At 39.6% G+C, this 27,993-nt stretch overlaps 1 protein-coding gene across 1 annotated transcript; it reads left to right on the top strand.

Annotated features, from left to right (window-relative positions):
• The first annotated feature begins 1,124 nt into the window (after window positions 1–1,124).
• Window positions 1,125–27,993, top strand: hsd17b12b (hydroxysteroid (17-beta) dehydrogenase 12b). Its single transcript, XM_058381906.1, has 11 exons — window positions 1,125–1,472; window positions 10,595–10,641; window positions 11,091–11,166; window positions 15,556–15,663; window positions 15,982–16,046; window positions 16,678–16,722; window positions 17,835–17,869; window positions 19,028–19,109; window positions 22,235–22,300; window positions 22,714–22,863; window positions 23,337–27,993. Exons 1-11 carry the CDS (start codon window positions 1,301–1,303, stop codon window positions 23,442–23,444), a joined length of 954 nt encoding a protein of 317 aa, XP_058237889.1. The 5' UTR covers window positions 1,125–1,300; the 3' UTR covers window positions 23,445–27,993.

Raw genomic sequence — 27,993 nt, 5'->3', positions numbered from 1 at the left:
TTTATGTCCTAAATGTCTTCAAGGGGATTTGTACATGTAAGATAATTCACTATTACACATGGATAATTCATTTTTTTTTATATGTATTTCTATTTGATACTGGGTGAAATATGCTTTGAAGCTTGCAAATGACACCATATTTCTGTCATGTGAGAAATGCCCTGAGCCATTAAGGATTGTGAAAGCTTCAACTTTTCTCAGTTTGTTGAGCAAGAAGTTGTACATCCTGTTTCTGTGGATTAAAAAGACGTAAGATGTATGTTGCTGATCCTGCGTTCTACAGCATTAACTCTTCATGCTACGGCCATTACATATTTTCTGAAGTGCTTATATTTTATATTCTTATAGTAACATACTTCTTGTATGTAACAGCAACAGACTTATTGTATGTAACCAATACAATTTTAACTTGATTTACAATCCACACAGTGATCCTCTACATGCGTGCATGTACTCGATGTAAATTATACACCTGTAAATTCATGCTTTATATATGTTTTTATCAATAAAATCAAACACACCACGCTTTCAGTGCTTGTTTTCTTCCCCACTCCGTGTTTATCACATGTGATGGGTTTGCTGTAAGTACTTTCAAAATAAATGACACGATCACTTTTATGACAAATCAAAAGCTGTATGCTGTAAAGATAATTATACGCCTATTACCTAGTAAAAACACTACATCTATTTCATGATACTGGACTTTATACTGAATTAATCACATACTGTAGATTAGTCACTGTTTCAGTGTCACAGGCCATGATCTAACATACATCTGTCTAGTCACTGTATTAATGCATCATAAATCTAGAAATATAGCTGTTTGCCAAACTAATCTAAACAAATTCGCACTTCTAAACAATGGCCTGTTAAATAATTTATATTGTTTTTATCTATCGATTTGCTTCTGAACGTAAATCTGTCAATTTAATTCTCGAGGCACAGCTTCCAGGCCAGACCCGCCTTTAAAACTCATTTTTGATTGACGTAACCAGGACCCAATCAGAGCCCGAGACCAGCACCACGCCACACAGAAACGGGCGTTAATGCGGAAGTCAACGGCGTAAAAGTCTGCGGGATGAATCCCCAACAAATTCCTATCAGAAATATAGTGCACTACGTAGGGAACAAATGCCATTACTCTCGTTCACTATATAGTTCACATATGTAGGCAGCACGGAGGTATTTGGGATTCGGGCTCACCGTTAAGCCGAACGCTTGATAGTTTTATTGCGTGGTGAACGGAGATTAGCTAAAAACTGGAGTTTAACTGGGACACATAGACGTGCAGGCTGTAATTATGGAAGCGGCGGATATTCTAAAGCAGATTCAAGTGCCCTTGTATTGGGTAGGGGCTTTAACAGTGGCCTGGGTATCCGTGTGCACTCTGTACCGACTCCTTAACGGCCTCCGATTGTGGGTCCTGGGCAACGGGAACCTAATAAAAGCCTCCAAACTCGGGAAATGGGCAGGTAAGTAATCAGGTGTACTGATACACCACACACAGCACGGGCTATACAGTTTCACCAGTATCCTGCTGTAATGTTTTTGAGTCTGACATCAAGTTAAAAGTGACTCTTTTAAACACAAAACCAACAAAAGTAAACATTTCTCCCTTCCTCTGGCTTATTCTGAATATGTTAAGCATTAAGGTTGGTATAAAATGAAAAGTTATTCAGGAGAACATGGTGTTTATTGCAAGTAGTGGGAATGAAATAAATAACTGGTGAAGAAATAAGTAAGCTCTGTGTCTATCTCTTCAAGGACATTGCATATAGATATAATCTGAATTATTGTTCACATTCCACGAGACAGACATTTAACATGATCAACTCATGAGTTCCACACACACACACACACACACACACACACACACACACACACACACACTACAGCTCAGCACAGTGCCTTATCTGGAGGTTCGAAAGTCCGCTTCATGGAGCCACTACTCACATGGAATGATTATTAATGCTGTTTGCTCAGGAAACGTTCATTGTGTGCGGTCAGATCATATCTTCAGACACCTCTTAACTTTTAAAGATTTCAACTCACACCCCTGGAATAAGCAAAACAGACACTGGTGTAGTTATTCACACTAAAATACACTTTAAATTGCCAAAAGGTTTGGGACACCCCTCCAAATCATTGAATTCAGGGGTTGGATGACCCCTTCCTGTTCCAACATGACTGTGGACCAGTGCACAAAGCGAGCCCAATAAAGACATGGATGAGTGAGTTTGTTGTTGAAGAACTTGACTGGCCTGCACAGAGTCCTGCCCTCAACCTGATAGAACACCTTTGGGATGAATTAGATTGGAGACTGTGAGCCAGACCTTCTCATCCAACATCAGTGTCTGACCTCACAAATGCGCTTCTAGAGGAATGGTCAAAAATCCCCGTAAACACTCTCCTAAACCTTGTGGAAAGCCTTCCCAGAAGAGGTGAAGCTGTTATAGCTGCAAAGGGCAGGCCAACTCCATATTACATTCATGTGCATGCAAAGGCAGATGTCCCAATACCTTTGGCAATATAGTGTATATAAGATTCTTAACATGCCCTTGCAGACTAATATAGTAAGATGTCCATTATATCATAATTAACTTTTCTTAAGGTCATTGTAGCTAATTTGACTCATTTGCAGGTCGACTGAGGTTTACTCCAGAGACCACTTTTGGAATTTAAAGATATTTTAACCTCTTGATGGCTTTAATAAAGGGTTACGAGCGTGGTTCCTGATCAGGAAGGCAAATTGTTTTTTGTCCTGTCCTTAAATTTCTTTAAACATCACATGATATCTTTTTTGGAGAAAGCAATATAATTCTGTTCTGTTGTATGAAAGCAAAAACATGGCTGAAATCAATTCCTACTAAAGAAGAGTTTGTCAGAAATGTATGTATGTTCATGTGGATTTCTTGTGGTTTCTTTCCACCTCCTAAAACCATGCTGGTAAGTGAGTGGCAACTCTATATTGCCCCTAGACGTGAATGAGTGTGTGTACCGCGTCCTGTGATGGACTGGAAGTTCCACCCATATTTCTACCTCCATACCTTGTGCTCTTTGGTCTGGATCTACCATCACGTTGACCAGGATAATACTGTTACTGAAGATAAATGAATAAATGATTATTGTGATGTCATAACACAGTTTTTAATCAGTATTATAATATTTGCATGTGCTTAATCAGCATGCAGATTATATAGAGGGAGTGATATGCCCAGTAGATGGTGTTTTTTTTTTTTTTTTTTTTTTTTAAATAATAGGTAGGTCACTACATTTTTTGTAAAAATAAATAAAAGTAAAAAAATGATAAACTTTCTCACTGCAGATTTATTTTACACAAAATTTTTCAGATATTTGCCACATTATTTAAACGTGTATGAGGAGTATAGTGAGTTGTGATTTCCATCACTGCAGTAAATAACTGTAAAAAAATAAAAAAAAGAATAAATAGAAAAAATAATATGGAGCTTTGCTTCACAAACCTCAGAGGTTTTGGTAAATAAAGACAATAAATATATCACTTAATTTACTGGTGAAAAGATAAATATATATATTTTTATACACACCATGTTTTCTTCTGTTATGTTCTGTTAAATTTAAGTAACAAATTTTATTAACCTGAATATGTATAATATAGAATAGTTGATATTTAAAATAGAGATGCATCAATAACAATACTGGCATCAGATGTCGGTCTGATATGTTGCTCATGTACTTCTACAAGTAATAAAAAGCTCCTATACCAATATCTGATGTTAAAGTATGCCATATGATGATTTCGGGTTAAATTAAAATGATCTCCATGATCTGTTTCTTCAGTTGTTGCAGTAATAGTAACCTTTTTTTCCCCCTTTCACTTGTACTGAAAGTGTTCAGGCGTGGCACTTAAACATATTTTATAAACCAGACTTTATTCACTAGTTTAGCTCACATTCTCCCTGACAGACAAACAGAACTAACCAATCATAACCATGCTTTCTAGCTTGCGCTTCTTCCTTGTTCTGCTTGGCAACATGGCTGAAGACACAGAGGAGCTGGTGCCTTAAGAAAAAAAACACAAAATAAATGAGTGTCAGTAATATGGAACTACACAGCGGACACGGTATACGTGATAGCTTTTGCAAAACATGTAAAGGCAACACAGCTCTGTTCGAGGAAACATTCTGCATACACAGTCTGATGAAGTTAAAATGTTATATGAGGATGGATTTTTTTTTTTGCCTTAGTGGCAGTTATACAGAAAAAGAAGAACAAGCCTTTGTCACGTGTACATTAGAGCACAGTGAAATTCTATCTTCACATATTTGAGCTTGTTAGGAAGTTGGCTTAGTGTTTAAGGTGTTGGGTTACTGATTGGAAGGTTGTGAGTTTGAATCCCAGGTCCACCAAGCTGCTCTTAACCCTCAATTACTCAGTTGTATAAATGTAAGTTGCTCTAGATAAGGGCGTCTGCCAAATGCCAGAAATGTAAATGTACATCCTCCCTGGAGCAGAGGGTTAAGGGCTTTGCTTAAGGGCCCAGCTTGGCAGTGCTCGTATTTAAACACAGAGCCTTAACTTTTGAGCCACTACTGCCCCATCATAATACATCCTTCATCTTAAAGATCTTACCTTACATTTCATATACACCGATCAGGTATAATATTATGAGCACTGACAGGTGACGAGAATAACGCTGATTATCTCCTCATCATGGCACCTGTTAGTGGGTGGGATATATTAGGCAGCAAATGAACATTTTGTCCTCAAAGTTGATGTGTTAGAAGCAGGAAAAATGGGCAAGTGTAAAGATTTGAGCGAGTTTGATAAGGGCCAAGTTGTGATGGCTAGACGACTGGATCAGAGCAGCTCCAAAACTGCAGCTCTTGTGGGGTGTTCCCGGTCTGCAGTGGTCAGTATCTATCAAAAGTGGACCAAGGAAGGAACAGTGGTGAACCGGTGACAGAGTCATGGGCAACAAAGGCTCATTGATGCACATGGGGAGCGAAGGTTGGCCCGTGTGATTCGATCCAACAGACTAGCTACTGTTGCTCAGATTGCTGAAGAAGTTAATGCTAGTTCTGATAAAAACAAAGATACAACAATTATACAACCATTTCAGGCTGTTTTGTTTTGCTGACCTGTGTATGCTTTAATGTCTTGCTTTATTAACGCATGGCCTGTACATACAGGCCGCTTCCTTGTAGGTTTGAAAGGCAGTACGTGAGCAGAGGGTTCACACACTTGGCAAAAAAAAAATATTCACAAAAACAAAAAGCTATTCTTAGCTCCTTCCTAACAGGTTCCCTCAATGTGTGAATTCCCTTTTCTGTTCCTGTTTCCACTTTTGTGAATGAAGGCATCTAAAATTGCAGGCTATAATTGGTTGATTGAAGGCAGCGCTATGATTGGCCACGTGGTTCCTCATGCGTGTTTATATCTCTCGTGATATGCACCGTTGTTGCCACGTGCCCCAGCTCCCTGTTCTGACATATTGTCCCATTCAGCCGAGCCGCTTTATTCTCTGTCTCTCCTCCCAGTCATAAAACAATGTGCTTCTCCCCCGCTGTCCCTGTATGAATACACACACTCGCTCCCTCTCGCTGGCTTTTTGCTCTCCTCATTGCTTTCAGTTCTGTCTTTAGAAGCCTTATTTATTAGCCACAAACTGCTCAACCTTAACCCTAACCCTCATAGGCCTCAACTGTTGGAGTAAAAGATTAGCAGGAATTTTGTGTTGTTGTGTTTTCTGATTTGTCCCAATCAGCAAGTGTCTCAAGTCTCTCAAGTGTCTCAAGTGTCTCAAGTCTCAAGGGATCGTATTTGAATAGAGTGGAGACTTCTAATATTTTTTTATTCATGAACTTATCTTCAGTAATCAATCTGGTTAAGGTGTTGGTGGTGGATCTGGAGTCTGTTCGCTGAGAATTGGGTGAAAATTCACTAGGAAAGGATGCTTCTCCATCACAGGACACCATACTCACACAAGCATTTTAGCTACCAGCATGTTTTCAGGAGGAAATCCAAGAACCTGGAGGAAACCGATGCAGAACCAAGGAGAACGTGTCCGTTTATCAATCCTCTGCATGCCCTTGCGTCACGATTTCTACCCCTCGCCCTACAGGAAGTCAGCCATCTTCTCGCTTATACAGATATTTCACATATTTACGCCAAGCATGTGTGATAATTGGTAGGAAAGCTGTTTTAAGTTTAGTAGCCATATAAATTATGTTGTATTGTTGTATTGTATTGTATGTTGTATATGTATGTATGTATTATCTGCTTTGAAAACGAGACCTACCTGTCTTTAGGGATCATAGATGGGCAATATGGATTATATAAGATGTCCACATCCATAGGATGTGCTTTAGTACTGATCAGTGGTGACCATTGTATGTCAAAAGTAACCTTTATATCTTGTACAAAACAGGTGACCAATATACACAAAAAAGGAAGTATGTTTTTAGTATTTGTTAAGATTCTAGTGGTAATTTGGATTAAATTGGAGCATGGCCAGTTGATGGTTATGGCAGGGCTAGAACAGGATTACATCAAGCTACTCTACAGGTATAAATGCATGAGCTTTCTTGCTATAGCTCCTTGGATCCTGGTTATATTCTGGAGCCATTTTCTTAACATCCAAGCACTTCTGGATTTTCTGGATCTAATCTTTGGACTAATTAAGGCCATCAGGTCTTTTTTTGATATTCTCAGTGTAATTTTCTGTTAAAAATCCAACAGGTAACTGTTGTGTAATAATGGTATTACAGACTAATTTGCATGGTATACAAAGTTTCCAGCAAAACATTTATTTATTTATTTTTTGGACGAATTCCTTAGTCAGTTGAGCAAAAAGAGCACTTCACTTTGCGCGTTCAAGAGCTTTGCTTACACCGCTAATGAAGGATTTTTGTAAGCATCTTGTGTCTCTGCATTACTCTGCAGATCTTTACAGTATAGAAACATACAGTGAAAACATAAAGGAACCCAAGACCGATCCTATTGGTACAGCGTAGTTTGCTTATTTTAGATCTGCAGTTTGTTGAGTTCTAACTCTAAATTCTCACAATGCCTTTTCATTGAGACCTTCTGTCCATTTTCCATTGATGGTTTATTTTAAAAACGGATCTTCATTCATTCGTTTCTGCTTTTCCACGGCACACATTCATTTTCCGTTCATTACGAAGCTCCTTCACAAGATCTTATGAATGCTTCATTGATAGATCTTTAGGAACTGATGCAGCATTACCGCACCGCATACTTGAGCTCAGGAGACATTCACACGGTTCTGTCCCCCCCTCTTCTGAAAGTACCTCGCCTCTGGGGAAAAACTTGAATGCATCGCGAGCTATTTTTAGAGCAGCCAATTTTAAACCCCCTGCTTTTGAAGATCACCGTCGATGTGAAGTGAATAAAGCCGTCGAGAGAGGCACGTGGCATCCCATGCTATTTAAAGCAGAATGTTGGTGTGAGCCACAGCCCAGGGGACCCTTTGAAGCCTCGGCCGCGGCATCCAATGAAGAGCTCCCTCCATTACATAACACAGCATACATACAGGGACAGTGAAGGATGGCACCCCCTCACCCCCCCTTAAAGTTTTTGTTAGGAGTTCGAGAGGGGAGGAGCGTATCGGAGGAGAAAACCGAATCCACGTGGATGGCACACGTAGAGTGTTTTTTTTTTTTTTTTTCTTTCTTTTTTTTTTTCCTTTCTTTCTTTTTTCTCTCTTCCCTCTCTTCTTTCTTTTACCCTGGCGATGAGGCTATATTTGTCACAGCACTATCCTTTGTGGAATGAGCTGGAATCGTTCATGCATCAGTGGACAGTAAGGGCATCGGCTGCAAAAAATAGATTCATTCACTCTTGCATTTCTTGGTGAATGGTATTGTCTGAGCTTTGAATACACAGTGCTGTTTCCTTGCCTGGCACAGCTTCATTTGTCTTCCCTGTCAGTCAGTATGCACAGCATGTGTTACTGCAGTGGCAGCAAAGCCTGCGCAGATGCAGCGGGATACCCGTTTGCAGACCATGCGGGAGGCGAGACCCGGGCTGCATCTGTGGACTGCTTTCTGTGCACAAGCAAATGATGGGAGATGTGCAGCGGGTGATGCGATGCCGAGCCTCGTTGGTATTCGAGCGCTGCAGCCGTTCCAGACGAGGCTGCAGTGCCTGCCTGGTATTTTTAATCTCCTGTTCTTTTTTTAGCCCTCAGACTATTTTGCGGCAGCAGCATCAGTAGCAGCGGCAGCAGCGATGTGCGCTGAGAGGGGGCGTCCTCACTCTTCAGAGATCGCGCTGGAGATGACTTGATTTCTCAATTTTTTTAAAAAAATTATTTTTATTTTTTTGTAATTGATGAAAAGGAGGAAGAGAAAGATTTCACTCACCTGATATTGATTTGTTTCAATCAATAATTTTTGACTTTCATTGCCTCGAGCTGTGCTAGATTGCATCAGTGCATTTCCTGCACCAGTGGCGATTCAGGGTCTGTTTGCTCTTTCATTTGGACCCAGCAAACAGTCTGAGGATGTACTGTTACACCACACCATACTTCTATTTGTGTTGCAATGACTGGGAAAATAAAACTGAGCCAATCAAATATGACAATAAAATAGAAACTGTTGTGAAAGGAGCGGATCAGTTCTTGCATTTTTGCATTATACCCATTTTACTAATGATCAAGCTTGTAGGCTAAAGCTGTTAGTTTGTGGGTTTGGGAACGAGTGTAGTGCAGAACTGAGCAATATCTCTGTATCCATATAATAATACTGTAGACATGTTTTTAATTAAAAAAAAAAAAAGTCATACACTGCCTGGAAGCAGTGGGTGTGATGTAGGAATTTTTAACAAAATTATAGATAGATAAATAAATACATAATTCAGTGTTAAATAGTTTTATTCTATTAAAAGGTGCGGGCATTGTGTTTCAGTTTTTCCATTCGTTCTTCTGATATTCTCTTTTGCACATTAAATAGCCAGCAGATAGACTGATTAGATTTTGGAATTAATCCATACATGATCACACGGTCAAATGTCAAGTAGTTTTTCATAATAGCTGTTTACTGTTTGAGCTATATTTCCAGCAAACACGTGCATAACCTGTAACAAGATGAAGATTTGGTGCTGATGCATATGTCTAAAAATAGTGATCGTTTGTCAGATCACCCACCCTTAGTGTTTCAACACTTGAATCATTTGGAATGATGTCACTCTGTTCAGTCCACTAACACCACCACAAGCCCTGCATCTATACACCACACTGCATATACCTGTAGTATAAATTCTCAGAAATGATGGCAGATAAGTTCTCCATCAGACAGTCTATCATTTAATAAACATTTATTTATTATTACTAATTTTGTTAGAGTGCTTACTACGCTATTTATTTTAACCGCTATATGAAATTTGCTATATGAAAACCTCCATATTGCCCGTGGCAAAATGAAGAAAATTTGGAGAATCGATCCGAGCCAGATGTCCTCACCATTCGTTTGTGGGTTTGCTTTTGACTCTTCTGTGTGGACCCGCTCTGTGGAGAAGCAGCAGGTCTGTACCTAAAATAAACCTCGATCAGAATAATGAGTTATGACAGCACTCTGTCAATGAACAGGTGAACATGATGCCACACATTGACCTGAATATTCATCGTGACTTTTATGCAGTTCATTTCTAACCAAGAGAAATTTCCTCATTTCCTCGGCATCTTGACCCCATCAGAAGAAGCGCAGAGATTTTTTTTTTTTCCTCCTCTACCGAAAAACAACTGAAAGCATACAGAAATTTCCCTCGCCTCTAGCTGTGTGTCACCACCCTTCTCGACTGTACTCTCCACTTGCTGCTTGCCTTTCACTCTTTCTTTCTATTTTTAGCTGCCCCCAGCATCAGTCCCCACTCACCCCACCCTTGTGCTGTCTTGTTGTTCGTCATCCCTCTCTCCCTCCCTCCCTCCTTTTTCCACACTCTCTCCTCTGCTACTCCAGTGGAAGCCGAGCGCTCACGTGAATCTTTAATCAGAACTCTGCCTCCTTTGACACGAGCCATGCCAAGGTCAAGGAGGGTGACGCCAGGGCTGTGCCCTCCATGCCGAGGCGACGGGGCGAGGCCAGTCATGAATCTGAGCTTTTCTTGCTCTTTCTATATATGCAGTGCATCTTCAGCCTGTCTCCTTACATGCCTCGCTTCCAGCTATTTTTACAAAGAGGTGAGCTGTGAGAGGGGGTGATGGAGCAAACGGCTTAAAATAGCCACTGTTGTCTTGGTAAAGCAAGGACGACTGAGCAAGAACGGCCGAGGAACTCGCACACTCACTGTCCTGTCGTTAGCCTGTAAATTCTCCCAAGTTCAATTCCCTGCCCAGTTCTTCATTTCAGGGGAATTTACGTAATAACTGCGACACTTCATGGTGTCATTAGGGTTGCATGCACACACGTGGGTGCGCGCACTGCGATTTATCACGTCCGTAGACGTAACACGGTCTCCTTCGTCTCACTAAATGTCATTTACAATCACATTACTAGCGAAGTAAACCTCGCTGTTGTAGTGGATTTTCCATGATGATGCAAGTTCTGTCCCAGTTAATGTATCATTTTTCTAACTAACCTTTCCTTACTCCTAGTCGTAACCGGGGCCACCGATGGAATCGGAAAAGCCTACGCGGAGGAGGTAAGATTCCAATGTGTGTTTTTTTTTTTTTTTTTGTCTCGTCTCCCTTCACAGAAATCACTATGAGTCATCAGTAGAGAGGTCTTAGTGAGAGATCAGCGGAGGACTCCGTTCTAAAACACGTACCACTTATAGCATACACGCTTTCGACATTTGCTCATTTGTAGATCTCGCCTCCTGCTTTAACCACCCTTAACACCGACAACAGATTTAGTCCTACTTCACAGAACATGTTAACGTGTGTGTATTCCATGTAGTCGATTACTGTTCTACTTTACAAAATGTTTTATTTCTGCAAATCATTATTTTGTTCTGGGTATTTTAAGATCGTTGGATTGTTTGAAATGACGTATTACTACCAGCTGATCATTTTTACTCTAATATACACTATAATGTGCCATAATGTCTGGATGGTTGTTTTTTTTTTCTTCCCCTCTTCCACCTCTCAGCTTGCACGCCGAGGCTTTGCCATCGTCCTCATCAGCCGGACTCAGGAGAAGCTGGATGAAGTGTCTAAAGCCATCGGTACGTGACTTCCTAGAGTCTGAAGTCTGAGTCTGTGGTCACTTCGTCCTTGCTGTTCCCCAGTCACGTGATTTTGAGCTGATCCTATTTGAGTGTGTGCTAGAACCTCTTTAACTTCCAGAAGGTTACAAAACAGTGACCTACTATCAAAGTGTATTATACTATAAAATACACTGGCCAGTTTATTAGGAAAACCTGTACATCCGTTAGTTCATGCGGTTATTTATCGATCTACTCACATGGCCGCAGTGCAATACTTAAAATCATGTGAAGTCAGGAGCTTCACGTCAATCATCAGAATGGAGAAACATCTGATCTCGGTCTGATCCGAGTGAATTCAGGCGGTAAAGTAGACTTTGACCATAGTAGAGTTTGACTCTGAGCATGGAACAATGGACAGAGGTTCACCAAAGCTGGACAGATTTGGAAGACTGGAATAACATTGTGTGTTGACCCCTGGGCCGACCGCAGATCCCTGTTCTCGGCTGACAGGATTGCGACCCCGATGCCGTCTTCTGCTGCTGCTGTATCCCATCCACCTGAAGATTTAGTGTGTTGTGCATTCTGATTCTCACCACGGATGTAAAGACCTGCTGCTTACTCAGTGTTTTTATTGTTTGTCATTTACACCGTCTCACGAGATCATCACTTTCTGAAATACTCAAACCAGCCCATCTGGCATCGACATGCCACAGTCAAGAGTCACAGAGATGACCCTTTTTCTTCATTCTGATGTTTAATGTAAGCATCAACTGAAGCTCTTGACCTGTATCTGCAGGGATTTTATGCATTTTGCTGCAGCTACGTGATTGCATGGCTGATTAGATAACTGCAGGTGTATAGGTGTTCCTAATAAAATGGATGGTGAGGTATATGTTATTAAATAGTAATAATAATAATCAGTGATGTTATTATACACTAAATGAATAGTCATTAAGTTCTAGTGCTCAGTAGCCTGCCTTGTCGCACTTAAAACAACATGAATTTAAACCTATATAAAAATCGCACTTCATGGTTTTCACTTCTTCATGGCTCGTGTGTAACAAATCAAAAGACTTGAGTTTCCACGAATTCTTAACATGTAACTTGTCAGCGATTGAATAAGCAGCTGGCTCGTGCAGGTTTTCCAAGAAACCTCTTGTACAATGAGGGGATCTAATAAAATTACATCTGATTTTCATTGAAGCTTTTAGCCAACCAATTTCAGCTAACCATGGGCTAGTTCCAGAGACTTTTTCACAGAGCCGTGATTACTGTCTATCAGCGTAAAAGTACAAAATCTGCCCCTGTATAATTTCACCTAACGTTAAAGTCCAGGATGAAATTGGACCTTAGAGGTGCACCTGAGCAACTCCACAAGTGTAGCTGAGGAGAAAACCGAGAGAAAATTTCGAAATGGTTTTGGTGGTGGAGGAGGATGAGATCGAATCCTCGCTTCTTCCCATGTTGTAGCACAAGCACTTGAGTGTGTGTGTGTGTGTGTGTGTGAGAGAGCGCATGAGTGAGTGTGTGTGTGTTAGAGAAAGAGAGAGTGTGAGAGAGAGAGGGAGAAAGCATGTGTGCGTGTGTGTGAGAAAGAGAATGTGTGTGTTAGAGAGAGAGAGGGAGAAAGCATAAGATTGTGTGTGTGTATGAGAGAGAGTGTGTGAGTGTGTGAGCAACAGTGTGTGTGTTAGAGAGGGAGAAGCATGAGAGTGTGTGTGTGAGAAAGAGAATGTGTGTGTGTGTTAGAGGGAGAAAGCATGAGAGTGTGTGTGAGAAAGAGAATGTGTGTGTGTGTTAGAGGGAGAAAGCATGAGAGTGTGTGTGTGTGTGTGTGAGAAAGAGAATGTGTGTGTGTGAGCAACAGTGTGTGTGTTAGAGAGAGAGGGAGAAAGCATAAGATTGTGTGTGTGTATGAGAGAGTGTGTGTGTGTGAGCAACAGTCTGTGTGTTAGAGAGGGAGAAGCATGAGTGTGTGTGTGTGAGAAAGAGAATGTGTGTGTGAGCAACAGTGTGTGTGTTAGAGAGAGAGGGAGAAACCATGAGAGTGTGTGTGTGTGTGTTATAGAGCGAGAGAGAGTGTGTGTGTGTGTGAGAGAGAGAGCACAAGTGTGTGTGAGAGAGAGTGTGTGTGTGTTAGAGAGAGTGCTTGTGTGAGTGTGTGTATGAATTGTGATGGAGGGAAAGCGGTGCTCCTGCGTGCGAGGCACTGAGTGTCTCCCTCTGCTGAATGAGTTTCGATGTTAATGAAGCAGGCTATTTTTAGCGTCGCTCTGAAAGACAGGCTCTGTGCCAGCCGAGTTGCCTGGCCGCTGCAACACTGAGGGACAATCGCAGATGGAGGTGCATCCTGGGATACGTCATGTAGGGGCGCCAGAACAAATGGACATGGATTTTTTTTTTCTTTTTTTTTTTTTACCCATCAGTAGCAAAAACGGCTGTGAACATTTCCACCGGATTCATTTCACATAGCGACGTTCGGTCAGTTCCGTGTTGTAGAGATAAAGATGAATAAGAAAGCTGTGTTGTAGAATACAGCAGTGTGGTTAGTTGTGCTGGAATATGAGGAAGTAGCGCAGGCTAACATCACAACATCTCCTGCTCAGGCTCATGCACATGGAACTCAAATCTATGATTATTAAAAAAAAAAAAAAAAAAAAAAAAAAAAAAAAAAAAATATATATATATATATATATATATATATATATATATATATATATATATATATAAATAAATATATAAATATTTATTTATTTAGGGCTGAAGTTAAATGGACATTTGACATTTAGCTGCTTAGGATCATAATTTTTTATATTTAAGAACCGAACATATTACACATCATCTTTTATAATCTTTTATACACCTTTTTTGTTTTTTTATTTTATTTTATTTTATTTTATTTTTTTTACATTTTTAAATTTTTTTATTATTTATTTCTTTTTTGGCCGTCATGTTTTTAATTGCCTGTGTGCTGTGTGCTGAGTCGCTCCAGTTCACCTGCTCCTGCACATCTTTCTCAATGAAGCAGGACAGCGTCTACAGGGACGAGCCTGCGAGAGCGAGCAGAGACGAATTGAGTGAATGGAGGCTTGTTTCTTCTCTCTCTCTCTCTCTCTCTCTCTCTCACTCACACACACACACACACACACACACACACACACACACACACACACACACATGCAGCATCTCTCTTAATGCATCTCTTTCATCCTTCCTTTCTTTCTCTTATCCAACGCCTATCTCTTTCTCTCTCCCAGCCTCTAGCGCTCTCTCTCTCTCTCTCTCTCTCTCTCTCACTCACTCACTCACTCTCTCCTCTCTCTCTCTCCCCCCTCCATCCTTCTCTTTCACTCTTGCTTTTATTCTCCTTTCACTTGTTTTGTTGCCCCTCCCCTCTTCTGTTCCTATTACTTCTCTCACTTTTCTCCCAACCATTCCGTGCACTCTCTTTTTTTCCCCCTTCACTATATCGCTCCCTCGCTCCTTGTCTCTTTCTTTTCATTTCTATTTTTTCTACTTTCCTTAATTTCCTTCTCTCTTTCTCCTCATTCTCTTCATATCCTTCTATTTTTTTTTTACCTTTTCTTTTTTTCCTCTTTATGATGCTTGCTTTTATGCTCGCTCTCTCTTGATTTCTCTCCCTCGCTCTTCCTTCCTTCCTTCCTTCCTTCCTTCCTTCCTTCCTTCCTTCCTTCCTTCCTTCCTTCCTTCCTTCCTTCCTTCCTTCTTTTTTTTTTTTACCTGTTCTTTCCCTCTCTTTATTACAAACTGCTTTTATGCTCGCTCTTTCTCGATTTCTTTCCCTCTCTCATGCCCTCTCGCTGTCCCTTTCTCCCTCTCTTGACCTCTTCTATTTCTGTTTCATTCTTGTCAATTTTTTTTTTCATTTTTTTTCTCTCTCACTCCCAACTTCTCTCACTCTTACCTTATATCTTTGTTTGTATTTCTCCCTTATTTATTTTCTTTTTTTTTTAGTACATTTAATCTTTCGGTCTTTTTCTTCATTTAAATTCTTTTATCACTTTTTGCCCCGTTCCATAGTTTATTTATTATCTGCCTTTTGTAAAGGCTAATAGAAAGGAGCAGCTATGCAAATCTCAGCTCACTTCCTGTGTCCACTCATGCACTTGTGTAAAAAAATTTTAATATCATTCACTAGGAATATTGTTGTCGACTGACCGGGAAACATTCCTGAAACTTGCATGGATGGTCGTAGCACAGTGAATTCCTTGTATTAATCTGTACATACCATGATAAAGCCTGCAGCATTGTCCTCGCCCGTCCTTCACTGACGTCTCCTTATCGTTCTTCTGACGTCACTGTAATGAAAGTAACTGTCATCTCTCGTTGCTGTGTTTCTGTTAAACACATTCCTGGCTTTTTAACACTTTGCCTGTTATTTTTCAGAGAGCAAGTACAACGTTGAGACCAAAACCATCTCTGCAGACTTCGGATCAGTGGATATCTATTCCAAGATTGAATCTGGACTAGCTGGCCTTGAAATTGGGATCTTGGGTAGGTTGTGTGTTTGTGTGTGTGTGATTGCATTTTAGCAACCAGCCAATCAGTGTGAAGCTTGTGTATTTCAGCGGTTGTTATCGTGTTCCTGTAGTGTCACTTGGGCCTTTTGGAACAAAATGTTCTAGGCATGGACTGTGTAACTGGTGTCTCTTTTTCTAAACTAGTGGATATTTTGAGTACAGTAGGAGTGTTTCTTTAATGAACACTGGCGGCCATATGCTAGTGTTTGCTGCCTCCTACTGGATGTGAGCCGCTCTCGTCTGTCTGATCTGCTTATTTATTTCGTCTTTTATTTTGTTTTTTTCTTTACAGTTAACAACGTCGGGGTGTCCTACTCTTACCCGGAGTTTCTTCTCAGCATACCAAATCTGGATAATGTAAGTAGTGGTGTTTTATGCTTTTGAATATGGTTGATGTTTCTTTCGGGGTCTAAACTGATGCGTTGATGACGTTGAAACCCAGGAGCGGCTCGTGACCGTAGATTTTTTTTGGGGGCAGGACGGCGTTATCATCGACAACCTCAACCAAGATTAACCCGAAAGGCTTTTCACGCTTGACGCAGTGTTTTTTAGAGCAACCCTGTAAAAGGCAGCTGAGAGTCAAGCACCTGCAGCACACAGTCTAACAGCTTGTTTTGAGATATACCTTTGTTTAGCTCCTCCCTCACTGCCAAGCAAAATGTTTATGGATTGAACATGGGGCAGTGTGCTTCCTGGCCCATTGGACCTCTCCTTCCTGGCCCATTACAACTCTTATTGTAGTGTAGTTTCTAAGGTGTAATAATAGCTCAAAATGCTTCCTAACATTTAGAAAGGTGACCACATCAATCCGGCAAACAGCGACATAATCCACTGAAATATTCATTACTAATGATTTAAATGATTTAGAATTGTGAATGGAGACTCTGTGAAAATCTACATCGGTTGAATAGCCGGTTAATACAGCCAGACTCCCAACAACTGCTGAAATCGATCGTAACTGAATACCATCCTCTGTGTCTTATAACAGTTCATCAGCAACATGATCAACATCAACATCAACTCAGTCTGCCATGTGAGTATCACTTCTCTTCTCTGATCAGGTCCATAAAGACCAAAGACTGACTGACACATTAAAATAAGAATAAGATGTTCTGTTCAGTGTTTACATAACTTAATCACGTTAGTGTTATGAGTCTTATTCTCTTGAATATTGTGAAAGTTCCGCACATGTTTGAGAGCACTTCACAGGTCTGACTCCATCAGCAGGTAGTGCAGTACCGGCAATGAAAGAGTAGTTTGTATCAGATTGTAGTATTGTTTTTCATCCATCTTTAAGAGGTATTGTATGTTGCTCAGGGTTGTTGTGGATCTGGATTTAAGGACTTTATGACTCGAGTCAAGTCTCAAGACATTTTCATCACTATCTCGGATCTTAAACTTGGGCATTAATCTCACTAAATATAGACTTGATTTAGAGTTTATAAAAATAATGATTGTTTTTTTTTTCCCCTTTCAACATGCACAAAATTTGAGAAGTCGAGATTGAGAAATCTTGACTTCAACCCACTTCGACCTCAGCTAGTCCTGGTCTTAGACATGTCTCAGAGTCGACCTGTCTCACACCCTGGGAACGTTAGGTGTGAGGCATAGAATGCCATGCACACACACTTTCACACACATTCAGGGGGAATTTAGTCTAGCCAGTCATTTACTTGTATGTTTTTGTGAGATGGATAGAATCCCTCATAGACATAGAGAGAACATGTGAAAGTCCACAAGACAGTAATCCAATCTAGTGGATTACTTTTCACTAATGATACTTTTTAGTTTCAGTATCCCAGGTAACCATATTAATGAGTGGAATTCAAGACAACAGATAAAACGTACTGTGTACTTAATATCTCTGCTTATAAATCCCTGCTTTTGCTTTCTTTGACCTGTGGTATAGAAATTAACCTAAAATATCCCCTCGGCCTCTGCTGCCAGTTTTGGGAAACCCCACCACCCTTAACCGGCACTCGGCTAATCATTCTTTACCGTTGCTCATAGTTCATTGAGTAGTCTTGTTGTACTGTCTGTACTGCAGTTGAGCTAAATGTTTTCTTCTTCAGTATATGCCTCATTCCTGCTGCTTCATGCAAACCATATGCTTCATTTCTAATCTCCTCCATCACTTTGCTGCAGATGACTCGGCTCGTGCTGCCCAGGATGGTTGACAGGTGAGTGATTCAGTCCTTATGGGATTTCACATGATGTGATAATGTCTTATAATACACCTTGGCCCAAAAATGCAGAAAAATTGCAAGCTCAACCAAATATCGCTTGCATTCGTTTGATTCTGCAGTTAATTTCTGCAGTCAAATATCATTGGGGTGTAGTCGTTTAGTGATTAAAGGGTTGGGCGACTGATCGGAAGGTTGTGAGTTCAAATCCCAGGTCCAGTAAGCTGCCACGGCTGGGCCTTTGAGTAAGGCCCTTAAACCTCAATTGCTCAGTTGTGTAAAATGAGATATTATGTAAGTCGCTTTGGATAAGGGCGTCTGCCAAATGCTGTAAATGTATCACAAAATCTTAAATAGACTGGATTATTACTCTATTTTCGCCTTTTTCCCCAAATTCAGTACACATGTTTTGGAATTCTTGCATCTGCACTTAACCCTCCAGTCACACGTGAGGTGCGAATGAGTACAGACTTGTACCTATAGATCAGATTCAAGCTCAGAAAGGTTTTGTTATTTATCGGAATTAAGTTTTCATTGACTTTGTAGTACAATATAGAACATTATTTTTATTTCCACAATACTGTAGTGTTCAATACCTGGCAGAAAAGCTGAACAGCTCAGTGTGTGCTGACACAGAGGACAAAAATAGCATAATCCATCACCTCATTATAATTGAAAACTAGAAAATATGCACACTTGGCTACTTTTAGGCCACACAGGGATGAAGTGTGGTTTGGCTTTTAGAAGACTTATGTAAATCTTTAAAAAAAATAAAATAAATCGCTGCATAACAGTTTTATTAAAAAAAATGTATGTTGGTTGAGGGGAATTTGACCTGCTGTTATTCCATGATGTTGCCACAAGAGGGTGCTGAGCTGCTGTGTGTGGGAACAGGGGTTAGATGGAGCCATTAAAACGAGGTTTCTGTATTAAAGCCAAACATGCTATATAGAACATGGACACCTTCTGAAGACTTCAGAAATTTTGTAATGAACAGAAAGAAAAGTTACTTATTAAAGCGTTTCCTGACCCCTTTATGTGCTGCATATTTGTCCTTTTAGTAAAGAGAAAAGAGCGAGCGCTGATGATATTAAAAAATGCAATGCTATTAGCCAAATCGCACAGACTACAATTCTCTGCCATGTTTCATTCCAGGTCTAAAGGAGTTATCCTGAACGTTGCCTCTGCGAGCGGCATGTACCCCGTACCTCTCCTCACTCTCTACTCGTCCTCTAAGGCAAGTTCACTCCCTCACTTCTTCTTCTTCTCCTGCTCCAGTCTGTCAAACACACCTGCATCCTAAAAAGTCACAGATAGTTTCTACTGAATAGGTGTTTGATTTTTTTTTCAATCTTTCTGTGTAGTGGTGTAAGGAAAAAAAAATAAAAAGGAAAAGTGGAGGCTTTTAGAATTTACTTTGCACCTCCGCCTCACCAGGCTCCGTTCCCGAAACAGTCTCTAGCTTAACTGACCATGAAGGCCGTGGAGAATCCTTCAGACTCACAGCTCAATGCTTAGCGTTTTACACTTTGTGTGCTCTACAAAACTTAATTCAATTTCCAACTTTTAACTAATTCAATTATTTAATTCATCCCGTTAATTAAGAAGTCATTTTTGAGTTAAACCAAGTGTGTTAGAGCAGAAGAAACTGGAACACCACAGCAGTGCCCGAGACGAGCGAACAGATCTGCCTTACAGAGCAGCAGTGTGCAGCGGAGCAGATCTCCAGTCAAGGTCTCATCATATTCATCAACGCCCATATTGCTCTTTTTCTTTTGCCACTGAAATGTTTGTAAGGTCATCTGACACTTTATCAAAAACTTCATACTTGTTACTTATTCTCATGGCAATGGTTTTGGTGTGTAGTTGAGACCTACACAAACATAATTTTGTTCATGTGCATCCCTTCTTAAAATTCCAGACCTAAAGTTTAGCCAAAAATTCTTTAGTTTTGTGAGTGTTCACTAGAATAGAATTTCTATTTCTCCCAACTTTGGAGGTTGGGGTCAGAAAGCATAATACAGTGCCCCTAGAGCAGAGCGGGTTAACAGTCTTGCTCAGGGGCCACTTGGCAGTGCTGGGACTTACTGGAAGCCCAATCTTCCAATCAACAACACAGAGACTTGCAAACGATATGATTTTTTATACAACTGAGCACTTGAAGGTTAAGGGCCTTGCTCAGGTGCCCAGCAGTGGCAGCTTGGTGGACCTTCCACACACAACCTTCCAATCAGTAGTCCAACGCCTTAACCACTAATTTACCACATCCCTAGACCTAACCGCTTGAGCCACCACTAATTAGATCACCCATCCCCAATATCACCCAAGTACTAACTAACCACAACAGAATTAATTGTTTCATCTGTAGAAGATAACAAACAGTTGTGGCTACTCATTCAATTAACACCAGAATTTGGCTTTGACCTGCAACTACCACAAACAGTTTTGCACTCAAGTCTCCATCAGTGATAACTTCAACAAAACAGACTTCCAGTTATAACTAGAATAAATATCCCGGTTACACAATTGTACTCTTTGACCATATAGTAAACAGTTATAGAAAGGAAATGATTTATAATCTCATAATCCAGTGTCATCCAGGTGAGGATGAGGTTCCTTTTGAGTCTGGAAGGTTACTTCCTCATGTTGTCTCAGTTGAGGAGTTTTTCCTCATCAGTTACCACTGACCTGCTCATTAGAGAATGTATATGGCATAATTTATATTGGGAAACTATTATTTCTATTATTAAGATACTTTTTGACAATGTCCACTGTTTAAAAGCACTTTTTAAATAAAATTGACTTGAATGTGGCCACATTTACTTTTCCCTGGGAATCCCAATTATTTATTTTTGACCTAATTTACATAAAAATCAGTATTTGAATATGTATTTATTATAGTATTTATAATAATGTTCTAAAATGTGAAATACTACCCTCAGCAAGTTCAACGCCAAAAAAAAAAAAAAAAAGAGATTAGGTGAAAATTTAAAAATATTAAATACACCAGAGGGGGAAAAAATGTGATGAGAATATAATTGAATAAAATTTATACCTGTGTCAGCTGGAAAATTCGGAGTGATTACGTAAACAACTCTTTGGTGATAATTCTCCTGCAATAAGAAAAAAAACCCATGTTTTTCACATACAAAAGGGCTAGCTTTTAAAGGTGTTTAATTTTATTATTGGTCTGGACCACACAATAAACTATGATTTATTTGTCTTTTTTTATTTGAATATTGTTTTTTAAAATTATTTTATTAAATTAATAAATTTTATTTATTTGAATAAATATTTTTTATTTATATTGAATATTGTTTTATCATTCCAAGCAGCACAGTGCCATTCGGTCCACTCATTACTAAACCACGATTTCTCCTTTTATGCCTTTTCGATCTTGCTTGATATTGGTATTTTAGACTAATTAAGACAAGACAAATTTGCCGTAAGTTGTGGCAGTCAGCTTGGGTATTCCTACCACTACAAGTCGATTTAAAAATCAGTCAATTATGTCTAATCATATGTCATTATGTAAATGCCACTGTGCTGCACTGTGCACACTCTCTTCTTACAGGGAAAAAAAGAGAGCTGATTTGATTGGATACCTCAACAGCAGACACGTCTCTTGAATATGTATTCATTCAAATGAATTCACGCGTTGGATTTGCCTGTGCACGGTGATCAGGAAAAAGGGCTGTAGCCTTCAGATCAAGTTTCTGCTGACTTCAAACGCCCTCGGTGCTGTACATCACGTGGCTGGAGTAATAAGGCACGATTATTGTTGAGTGAATGCATGAAAAATCATGCAGCAGTCAAAGCCGAGCAGACCGTCTCCTACTTCAGTGTATCTTAGCAACACACACGCAGCGAGTGATGTCATTGAAGCTGTCCCCACTGGCCTTTTTGTGGACAAATGCTCTCTCTCTCGCAGAGCAACGCACAGCAGCAGTTTGTCACCTGTACTCGTCAGGTCTGCTGAACACTGGGATTTACTGCCGATGGATGGAGTAAGGAAATGAACAAAGGACAAAAAGAAAAATAACCCATAACGGACAGGACTTTACAGCTTATTGTGCAAGTCTTGAGTCTTAGCCCTTGTCTTTTTTTAAAGATTTTGTGTCTCTTCTGCCTCTTCATTAAGACTCTCTCTTTCACGTTTTCTCTCAGAGTCACACGAGCACTAATTTCCTTCAGCTTGTTTTGCACAGCCACAGAAAGCCTCATTCTTTCTCACACATTTTAATGTTTGGGATTGACAGTGTTTGAGTGGGAGACTTTGTTAAGCAATTGAAAGAAATCATTTGCTCAGACTTTTTAACTCATTTGAATATTTGTTTAATGCTTTCTACTATTTTTCTTCAGGCTTTTGTGGATTTCTTCTCTCGTGGACTGGATGCTGAGTATAGAAGCAAGGGCATTATCATCCAGGTAAGAGAAAAAAAATGCAGATGAATAGATAAATAAACAGGTGGGAATAGAGAAGTAAAAGAAGCAAATTCGGGCTCTCTGGGTGGGAGGGACTTACTCAGTGTTCCCTGTCAATCAAAATTATTCATACACTAGCTTATCGTGGGTGTCCTGTGAGATCAGGATGCAGAAGAGTGTAGATAGCGCTTTAATCCGAGTGTGTTAGCTGCCCTGTGAGACCGCATGATCAGCAGATTCATTTCACATGTTGGTTTTTATCCTTCCCAGTCATACATTGGAGAGAACTGATTGGTGGGGGGAGATTTTGATCAAACTGACGACCAGAAGCAGGAAAATCCCCCAGAAAACGCATGCAAGAGATGATCAGATGATTGTTTTTTGGTTATTAACCTATGATGTTCACTCCCATTTAGAGCGTGTTGCCCTTCTACGTGACAACCAAGCTGAGTAAGATCAAGCGAGCGTCTCTGGACATTCCCACTCCGGAGCGCTATGTCTCGTCACAGCTGAGCACCGTTGGCCTTCAGAGTCAAACGAACGGCTACCTGCCCCATGCCATCATGGTGAGAAACTAACCTGAACTTCACAAGCTTAGCATCTCGAGTTCAGTGTCTTTTGAAGGTGCTCTCAGTGGACTGAACCCTGCTGTACAGGGTTGTACAAATCGATAGCCTTGTGATTATAAGGTAGGAAGGTAGGAAGTGTTAAAGTTCGGGATGTTTCGGCTCACTGTTTTGATTCGTGGATAGATAACGCGTGCACGTTCTTTCTGCGCTCTGCAGAATACAAGATGCACAATACTTCGACCAAGACTACTTTTACTGTATATCCACTGATATTTGTGTCTGAACCAGAGCTTTTATATTTCATATATTCATGCATTATTTTGCTCCTCTGTAGCACAACATCTCTGTGTAGAATTGTGTCTTTATTCTATTTGTCAATATTTCTTTTTGATTTTCTGCTGTAGCGTCCATGCAAATACGCTAAGAAGTCCCGAATCTTGTAGTTCAAGCTTGTTTTTTAATCTCTACAGGGATGGGTGACCACTTCTCTACTTCCAGCACGACTGCTGAACAAGTATATCATGAACATGGGCCTGTCTCAGCGTGCACGTTACCTGAAGAAGCAGAAGCAGGGCTAAGAAGATCTCGGCAGTAAACGAGGCAGGATGGGCAGACTTCAGACAGGAGAAGATTGGTGGACCAAACAAAAATTCCCTAAAAATTTCTTTTCCTTCCACTGCTGGAGACTCGAGGTGGATTCCTGCTTCACTGCTTCACGAATAGGATTGTTTCTTTTGGCTAGTTTGAGTCTTGAGGTTTTTGCATTCATTTTAGTTCTAAAGAGGAGACACAAGCACTTCAGTGGCATTGCTAACAAAAAAAATAAATCTATTGCATTTGTTGAGAAACATTTCTACCTGGCTTTACTAATTGAACAGGATTACGGAGAGGTTGTACCTGTAACATCACCTTTTACTCTTCAGCACACGAACGCATTCAGAAGGTTTAATCTGGTGTTAAATTCGTATTCTAGAGCGGATTAGTTTACATTTCGCTGCTGGTCTTGAACAGATTTCACTCGGAGTTAAAGGAGCAGGTTGTAATTTTCTTTTTAAAGCTTTATTCTGTGAGGAGAATCGTAATTGCATTTAAAACATCGACAATCCTGGGAATAGCTGAGCAGATCAGATTTGGCTGCTTGAGCTCATTTCTGGGCCGGAAAAATTGTAAACAGATGCCGAAGATGAGTAAAGAAATGACTCCGTTTCATATGGTAATACTGGGAATCTTAGATCTTTGACATTGTAGGATTATTGTGTGTGTAGACATATGAATAAATTGCAAAAAAAAAAAAAAATTCCAATTTCCCTTACCGCACCTTTAAGTGTCGATGACACGAGTCACATTTTTAATTAGTGTTTATTTTAAGTATGTTGCAGGTGCAGTTAGCATCTGTACAGTTGTATGTCAATCAGGGGACCTTTTTCAGTATAAGTTGTATTTCAATAGCACTTATGTTTCTCATCCTTTTTTTAAAATATGGGTCTTCACATCACCTTTTATTTTGTATGTTTTCATCTGATGACTGATTCATTGGTGCATTTAAGATATGTTAATTAATTTCATTCACCCCCAGAATACCACATGAGTGTTTTATACAGAATGCATTTGCATTACACTAAATTGGTGTCGCTGCATTTTTGATCATCGCTTAATTGTAACTAGGGCATAATGATGACCGTGTTACTAATACAGCATGGTGAGGACTTGGTGAGCTAAGCGTTCGATTTCCACTTGTCTCAAACAGCTAATGCTATATTGATGACATTGGTTGTATGAGGATGAGTTATGGTTGAGGTCTGAGTTCAGTGTGTAATTAAAATGGATTTGGCTTTAGTTCAGGAGACTTAGAACAGAACATGACCATGATGTCAATGTCAAACTTGCAGATATAAACTAAATTGCTTTGTTGCTTGGTATGAGTCTTGTGTTCCTTAATAAAAAAAAAAAAAAATTGTTGAAAATCTTAAAGCCTAGTCATGACTTTAAACATCTAAATTAAAACTGCAGAGTTGACAAGACACATATTATGAATTAAACTGACCAATGATTGATTTTTAAGACATGTGAACACCATTTTTCTTGATTTAAAGAATCATTATCTGATTTCATAGAAAACTACACTTGTATTCAAAGGTTTGTGCAGCCCTGGCTAAATGCTTTATTGAATTTAAAAGGAATAAACACAACCTTTGCAGCAATTACTAAACTCTTAAAATTTTTCTGCAAGTTGCAATGCACATTTACTTTTCTATTTGATTAACTTTAAAAAAAAAAAAAAAAAAAAAAAGAGAGAGAAAATTTTGGCATGTGCAGTTGTAAAGCCTTGCACTTGATTACCTTTTTAAGCTTTAATTGGCTCATTAGGACTTACATTTTTGACACGCACCTTGTGCTAGCACTCAACGATTCTGGGCTCCAGCTGACTGAGAACCTAATTAAAGCTAATAATGATACCTACAAAGCATGCTATGAAAAAACCTATTGTTTAAATTGCAGTATGAAATGGCCGTTATGAAGAAATATGGAAATCAAGGAAATATCTTTGTTTTAGATCGACCTGTATCCTAGTCAGAAAGCCATAAATGTTTTCAAGGACCTGCAGGAAGCTTTAGCTCTAACAGGAATAATGATGCATTGGTCTAACTATACTCTGCATGGAAGAGTCATCAGAACTATAGATCTGTTAAATGAAGAAGGGAAGTGGTAGCATAGTGGTGAAGGTGTTGGACTACTGATCAGAAGGTTGTCCCTAATCTCAGTACCACCACTCCTGGGCTCTGAACTGTATAATACATATAAATTGTTCTGGATTAAAGGTGTCTGCCAAATGCTGTAAATCTAAGCGTGGAACTATCAACAGCTTATACAGGTGAGATCCCCCCCCCTTTTTTTGTTTGTAATTCGCTTTTATTTACATAGAATTCTATACATGATGAGCCCTATTCATGAAGATTTTTTGGATACCCTGTAGATAAGGCAGAGGCAATTTAGAGAAAAGTGCTGTGGACTGATGAAGTTAAAATGAAACTCACTGGCTCACCAACGGTATGTTAGGAAGAAAAAACACTAAGAAGAGTGTGTTTCCAATTCATTAAACAAGAATAGAAAGCATCCTAGCTGGCTAAACAAGCACTTGCAAGCTGTATTATCTGCCAAAGGGTAACTAAGCACTGATTTAGTAAGGTGTCTGTGTACTGAAGTAACTGGAAGAAAGGTGTTCTTTTAGCACTAGTTTGCTGAAGAGGTTGTGTTGAATCTTTTTCATTTAAAAAAAAATCGACTAAGGTTGCAATTTAGGGAGGGGTCCCGGAACTTTTCCATTCTACTGTTTATTCGTTCATCTTTAGCAGCTATTTTTTATTTTTTTTTATCCTGGTCAGGTTTGTGGTGTACTATAACTTGACTTCTGAGTTTTTTTCTTAGGCTATTATACTGCATTAATTAGCAATAGCTAACTTGATGCTAAAACAATACTAGCATTATTATAGATATGCCTGAATATATATATATATATATATATATACAGATTGAAGACAAATTAAAGGAATAACACTTGTTCTTTTTTGCTGTAGAGGTTGTTTTGCTGTACCACTATGGGTCCACTTGTCCTCTTAAAAGGGGCCACATTTACCCTATGATTAATCATTTCTATGATTCTGATGCAGGAATACATTTTAATAATACACACTTATTCACTCACTCACACTTAGCAGCATGGTTTTGGGAGGTAGAGGGAAACTGGAGAATCTGGAGGAAACCCACACTGACCCAGTTTGATCACTACTGGAGCACAGGCTCCTCAAGAATTTTGCAAAAGTGCTTAAATATTAAAAATTAAGGGGATCCTGGGGTATGCCCATTTTTTATAGAAACATCATTGAAGCATTCAATTCTGATGACTTTAGGGTATATATACAGTATATACACCGATCAGCCATAACATTATGAGCACTGAGAGGTGAAGTGAATAACACTGATGATCTCATCATGGCACCTGTTAGTGGGTGGGATATATTCGGCAGCAAGTGAACATTTTGTCCTCAAAGTTGATGTGAGGAAAAATGGGCAAGCGTAAGGATTTGAGCGAGTTTGACAAGGGCCAAATTGTGATGGCTAGAGGCCTGGATCAGAGCGTCTCCAAAACTGCAGTGGTCACTATCTAACAAAAGTGGTCCAAGGAAGGAACAGCAGTGAACCGACGACAGGGTCATGGGCGGCCAAAGCTCATTGATGCATGTGGGGAGTGAAGGCTTGCCCGTGTGATCCGATCCAACAGACGAGCTACATTTGCTCAGATTGCCGAAGTTAATGCTGGTTCTGATAGAAAGGTGTCAGAATACACAGGGCATGACGGGTCAGGGCTGTTTTGGCAGCAAAAGGGGGACATAATGTTATGCCTGATCAGTGTATATCTGTGTGTCATATTATATGATAAACATTAATGTAAGTATGCCAGTTATTCCATTAGTTCAATTCTACATTTTAATTTATTTTAAATGGCTTTACTAAATTTGCCTATGTAAACTTCATTTTAAACCATTTCTAACAACATTAATAACTAACTAGCGTTCTAAATGAACAAATCACTTCAAAAAATGGTCACTGCATTCTAAATCCCATTGTTTGTGTTAGAATGCCAAGTTAGACATTCTTAAGAGATTAGAGATTAGCAAGCATTCTTTCAGCAGTTTACAAACTAATGCTATCGACCGAATCTTTGCCAAGTAAATTGGATCTAGAAGGGTCTTAAAGGGTCTAGCGACACCCCTGTACATGTGGCACGTCATGAATTAGCAGTTTAATTTGATTTAGATTGGATTTCTATTCTTTTTAAAATAGCAGTGTTTGGTGTTAAGTGGCTTAGTGGTTGTCAAACATCTGAAACAAAAATGACTTTGCGCAAGCTTTTGGTTTTTTAAGGACATGTACTCTTGGGTTTAGCCATTTTATTAAGTTGACACATGACTGAGCTACTCTACTACATGCATATTTCCCTCTGTGACTGCATAGATTTGCTGCGAGTTGCTTTCTTTCCAATGGTATTGCATCACTGTGTACATAAAGTTATTCTAACTCTACAGCACCCAACATTGCTTCCAGCCTATAAACTAATCTGTAATTCTA

Source organism: Hemibagrus wyckioides, linkage group LG27 (genome assembly GCF_019097595.1).
Source record: "Hemibagrus wyckioides isolate EC202008001 linkage group LG27, SWU_Hwy_1.0, whole genome shotgun sequence".
NCBI lineage: Eukaryota > Metazoa > Chordata > Actinopteri > Siluriformes > Bagridae > Hemibagrus > Hemibagrus wyckioides.
Note: the sequence above shows the minus strand (reverse complement) of the source record. Positions and strands in the feature narration are given on the sequence as shown.

Bases quoted from the DNA above. Each gene is read 5' to 3' on its own strand.
- hsd17b12b (XM_058381906.1), top strand. From the start codon at position 1,301: ATGGAAGCGGCGGATATTCTAAAGCAGATTCAAGTGCCCTTGTATTGG. The intron at 1,473-10,594 runs GTAAGTAATCAG...CCTTACTCCTAG, and splicing joins CAAACTCGGGAAATGGGCAG to TCGTAACCGGGGCCACCGAT. The intron at 22,301-22,713 runs GTAAGAGAAAAA...ACTCCCATTTAG, and splicing joins GCAAGGGCATTATCATCCAG to AGCGTGTTGCCCTTCTACGT.